This window comes from Cebidichthys violaceus, unplaced genomic scaffold, assembly GCF_023349555.1.
Source record: "Cebidichthys violaceus isolate CVI_PGR_0920_01 unplaced genomic scaffold, fCebVio1.0.p SCAF_9, whole genome shotgun sequence".
Lineage (NCBI taxonomy): Eukaryota > Metazoa > Chordata > Actinopteri > Perciformes > Stichaeidae > Cebidichthys > Cebidichthys violaceus.
The window spans coordinates 1,471,032-1,475,871 of record NW_027176975.1 but is presented as its reverse complement, the minus strand read 5'-3'; the positions used below and the strand labels follow the sequence as shown (position 1 = coordinate 1,475,871).

The 4,840-nt window shown below is 44.2% G+C and overlaps 1 protein-coding gene across 2 annotated transcripts in view; it reads right to left on the bottom strand.

Moving 5' to 3' along the window:
• The window catches only part of sncaip (synuclein, alpha interacting protein), an 8,428-nt gene extending 4,174 nt beyond the window's left edge, over positions 1 to 4,254 (bottom strand). The window contains exons 1-6 of one of the 2 annotated variants that reach the window (XM_068702808.1): positions 4,136 to 4,254; positions 1,953 to 2,041; positions 1,361 to 1,433; positions 664 to 1,262; positions 416 to 584; positions 1 to 279 (exon numbers count right to left, since the gene is read on the bottom strand). The exon at positions 1 to 279 is cut by the window's left edge and continues 23 nt beyond it. In XM_068702808.1, coding sequence (XP_068558909.1) covers positions 1 to 279; positions 416 to 584; positions 664 to 1,262; positions 1,361 to 1,433; positions 1,953 to 2,009 — 1,177 coding nt within the window. In that variant the 5' untranslated portion in view covers positions 2,010 to 2,041; positions 4,136 to 4,254. The remainder of the gene's footprint in view (positions 280 to 415; positions 585 to 663; positions 1,263 to 1,360; positions 1,434 to 1,952; positions 2,042 to 4,135) is intronic. The other variant, XM_068702809.1, reaches the window with a different exon arrangement.
• Positions 4,255 to 4,840: the final 586 nt, after the last annotated feature.

The following is a 4,840-nucleotide window of genomic DNA, read 5'->3' as shown; positions in this document are numbered from 1 at the left end:
TGACGATGTTGATGATGTTCTGGTTCTTCTTGGTCTCCTCGTCCACCTCCCCTCCTGGTCCTCCTGCTCCGAACCCCCTCGGCGGCACACCGCCACCACCACCACTGCTGCCTCCTCCTCCTCCTCCTGGTCCTCCTCCTCCTCCTGGTCCAGACGCCCAGGACTTGCAGGCGTCCTGCCTGCCCTGCATGGGGAACTTCATCCCCGGACCTCCTGGAGGCTCCACGCCCGGCCTCTGGCTCTGAGACTCTGGGTAGACCCGAGCCGACAGCAGCTTGTCTGGAAGAAGTTTAAACAAGTTAACACACACACACACACACACACTCACACACTAACATACATACATACACACACACACACACACACACACTAACATACACACACACACACACACACTAACACACACAGGTCCTACCTGCATCAGAGAAGGAGGAGAGGGAGGAGGAGCAGCTGAGGAGTCCCGAGGAGAGCAGCTCTGACTGGAAGCCTCCTCCTGCTGGTGAGCGGTGGAGGAGGTGCAGGTCTGGATCCATGGACTTGGACTTCCTGAGGTCGGACCACTTCACCGGAGACAGAACGCAGTACTGAAATTAACAATGTCATGCTTTTACTCTGAAGGCCAGATGTACATTTCCGTTTCAGATTAAGAGTCTTAAAGAGTACCTGAGTCTGTGAGCTGCTGCTGCCCAGGCTCAGAGGCTCTCCGTGGGCCAACGCCAAGCTCTTCATCCCTCCTCCTCCTCCTCGGCTCCTCTCCAGGGTGCCTCCTCCTCCTCCTAGGTTGCCGCCTCCTCCTCCTCCTCCCCCCAGGTTGCTCCCCGTCACTGAGCGCTTGTCGTGGGCGACTCTGGGCAGCGTGGACATCTGCTGGCTGGACTTGATGTACGGCACATCCAGGATCTCGTCCATGTCCAGATCGTAGTGCTCCAGCTCCCCGAACAGAGCCTGGGGGTTGTTCCCTCCTCCTCCTCCTCCTCCTCCTCCTCCTCCTCCGCTCTGCCCCTTGGCCTCCTTGGAGCTGGAGGCCTGGGTTGGTTTGTCCGAGCCGGGCTCATCCTTACCGGCCTCCTCCGCCGGCTCCACCTGGACTTTACCGTCCGAGTCCGAGTCGGTGGTCTCCGGCTGGTGCTTGAGAGGCGAGACCCTCTTCACGGGGCGGAACTTGTTCCCATGAGCCTCGGAGAGCCCCGTGGGTTTGATCCCCACCCCGCCACCGCCGCCGCCGAGGGAGGAGACGCTGCGACTCCAGTTGATGGCCGGAGCTGCAGGAAGAGGAGGCGGGACAACAGACTTAACTAGACGAGTTTAAAGAACAAAAACTAGACCAGACCAGACCTCCATCATAATAAGACGTGGTTACCTGGTCTGTCCTCGGCTGGACCATCACTCCTCCTGGACAACTCTGGGATGCTCTTCAGAGACGTCACAGAATACTAAAGAGAGAGAGAGAGAGAGAGAGAGAGAGAGAGAGAGAGAGAGAGAGAGAGAGAGAGAGAGAGAGAGAGAGAGAGAGAGAGAGAGAGGCAGAGTCAGAGAGAGAGAGACAGAGTCAGAGAGACAGAGAGAGTCAGAGTGAGACAAAGAGAGTCAGAGAAAGACAGAGAGAGAGAGAGAGAGAGAGAGAGAGAGAGAGAGTCAGAGAGAGAGTCAGAGTGAGACAGAGAAAGACAGAGAGAGAGAGAGAGAGAGAGAGAGAGAGAGAGTCAGAGAAAGAGAGTCAGAGAAAGACAGAGAGAGAGAGTCAGAGAAAGACAGAGAGAGTCAGAGTGAGACAGAGAGTCAGAGAAAGACAGAGAGTCAGAGAGAGAGAGCGAGAGAGAGTCAGAGAGAGAGGCAGAGTCAGAGAGAGAGAGTCAGAGAGAAAAAGAGAGAAGAAGTTATATTTAGATTACAGTTGTTTTCCTCCTCCATGACGGTCAGAATCTAATATTCATGTTTAAATGACGACTGACCACTGAATCATCAGAGAAGTCGATCTCATCCAGGTCCAGGTATTCAGGAGCCTCCATCTTCACACCATCATCACCGGCCTCAGCAGCAGCTGCAGACGATAACACACGTTATTAAAGCTGCATTCTCTCTAGTGTCCACCAGGCGGCGACTCCTCTGGTTGTATAGAAGTCTAGTCTAAAATGACTCTACTTCTCTCTTGATTTATTCCCTCAGTAAACATTGTAAACATGAGTTTATGGTCTCAATCTCTAGTTTACAGTCTTCTTCAATACAGCATGATGTTCATTTAGTACATTATGGAACATTTAGAGTCAAACAGACCATAAAGAGGGGATGCTTTAGGGGCGGGGCTACACAGTGATTGACAGGTCTGTATCTCTACGTCACTCCTCCTTTCCTTCGTTCCTTCTTCCTCGTTTTGGTGATGAACTTGAATAAATCCGGTAGTTTGAAGGAGATGTTTTCACATGAATATAAAATAGATGAATTATGAGTTGTTTAACTTCCCAACACGAGCTCTAAACACATTATTGTACTTCTTTAATAATAATAATAATAATAATAATAATAATGATTTTTATTTTGTGCTGATCTGAATATTAGAAATAACAGCCGCTGTGATTAAACACACTGTGAGGAGTCTTCTTCATGGGTTTTTATAAACTTCCTCTCAGAGTCTCCGGATGTTCACAGAGCTGACTGGAGTCGTTTTCAGACCGCAGGACTAAAACCCCGCCAAAATAAAACCCTCTGATTGCAGCTTTTTGAGAAAACAACAGTTCAGGCCTCAAAAGAGGGGTTTCTAAAAATAAGACTGGACTCATTCTGTGTTTATGTGAACAGCTGACGAGTCAAAGGAACAAGGACGGGAGTTCATCCTCTCTTCTACACAGTGAAGCTCAATATAAAGCGTCTCCCGGTCTGATACATGCTACATGCTACATGTTATACATTATGTTATATGTTTATGGTTTTAGCATCAGTTAGCGCTGCAGCTCGGGTTGCCAGGTTGGAGAATGAACTAGCTTGTTAGCTAACGCGATAAACCAGATATAAAAAGATTTAAAATACACATAAATAAACACATAAACGTTCGTCTACGCTTTAGTGGAGGTGAAGGGAATAGAAAAGACAAAGTTGTTGTTATTGACATTCTAACCCTCTTTAAGAAGAGGGTTTTATTCATAACAGTGAAGTCTGAGGATTATTACACTATTTTAATCCTTCGTTGTTAAATAAACGGCATCAAGAAGTGATTTCTTTGCGTCACAGTTATTTAAAAATGAGCGTTGGAAGGTTTGTTTAGCACCTTTTAAGACACAGTTAACTCAGTTTGCTTCATATTTGACTGGATATAAATTCATATTATTTATATTAATATCAGAAATACAATGTAATGTGATATTCATATGAACTATGTCACTAAACCCTTAACTTGTATTTAAACAAAAGCTTTAAACCGACCTGCTGAACAGTAGAAATGAACAAATTACAGATTGTTTTATGAGTAATTTAACTTTAATGTTTTAATAAGCACAGTCTCCTGCTGCCATGTCGCTATTTAAGGTTATTACTTAACTTAATATCTTATATATAATACATAATATATATATATATATATATATATATATATATATATATATATATATATATATAAAATATTTATCTTTTGTTTTAATGACAAAGATACAGATACATTACATTTAGAGAAATAAAATGATAAAAAGTGGATTAAAATAACATTTAACACCAACGTGAGTGTTTTTTTCCTTCATTTCCACATAATTAAAATACTACTTTATATGATATGAGTTACTAGGTAACAAAGAGGAGCAAACAGACTGGTAGTGGTTTAAATACTGTATAAAATGTGTGTTTAACCGGAGCAAACATCGAGAGTTGTCCTCAAACGGCTCATTCTAATCCGTTGATAATCTGCACGCGAAGCAGCGGGAGGCTAATTAGCTTAGATAGCATTAGCTCGCTAATTAGCTTAGCTAGCATTAGCATCCGAGAGATGCTAACGTTGGAAGCTAACCGACTTAGCCAGCTGGAAAAATTAGGTCAGGAGCAGAAAAGCTCTGGTTAAAAAAAAAAAAGAATAACTAAAATAAAAAAACAGACAGTCGGTCCTCCGGTGGACGAGGAGCCGCTCTCTCCCGGCTAACGGACAGTTGAGTACCTTTTGTCTGGACGTCACAGGCGGCCGAGGAGACGCAGCTAGCGCTGAGGATGAGACGCGATGCTAGCCGAGATGCTAGCCGAGAAGCTAGCTCTAGGAGCGATCCCTGGATCCAGCTGTGTGTGTTTTCTCTCTCCGTCTTGAAAAGCACAAAGACTGTGACGTCTGGGCCGCAAAGATGGGGGAGAAGGGGAACGAGCGGACGTCTCACTCCGACCGCGTTTAGTGAGGACCACATCTGTTTCGTAAAGAAAGAAGAAGGGAAGAAGTACAATTTTAGTTTTACACCTGCAAATACGAGTGTATTGTGTGTGTTTTTTAAATTATTTTTTTGTGTGTGTACAGTATGTTAGATGTGGGGAAAATTAAAGATCCTGTAAGTCATTATACAATTACAAAGGTCTTAAAATACCTCAAAAGTATTATCAGCTTGAATGTACTTTATGTGACAAAAGTAAAAGTACTCATTACGCAAGAATGGCCCCTTTGAAAATGTTACAGTATAAAATTATATGATTTATTTTCATCATAAATGAGTTGTAGTTCATCAATGTGGAGTCGTTTTTATATATTATACTATTATATCTTTATTCTATGATTGTTCACATTAAGGTAAACTTCATCTTCATATTTGATAATAAGTTCTGTTGAAGGTTTAACTTCAGCCTCCGACTTTGATCTATTTATGTATTGATGCATCGTCTC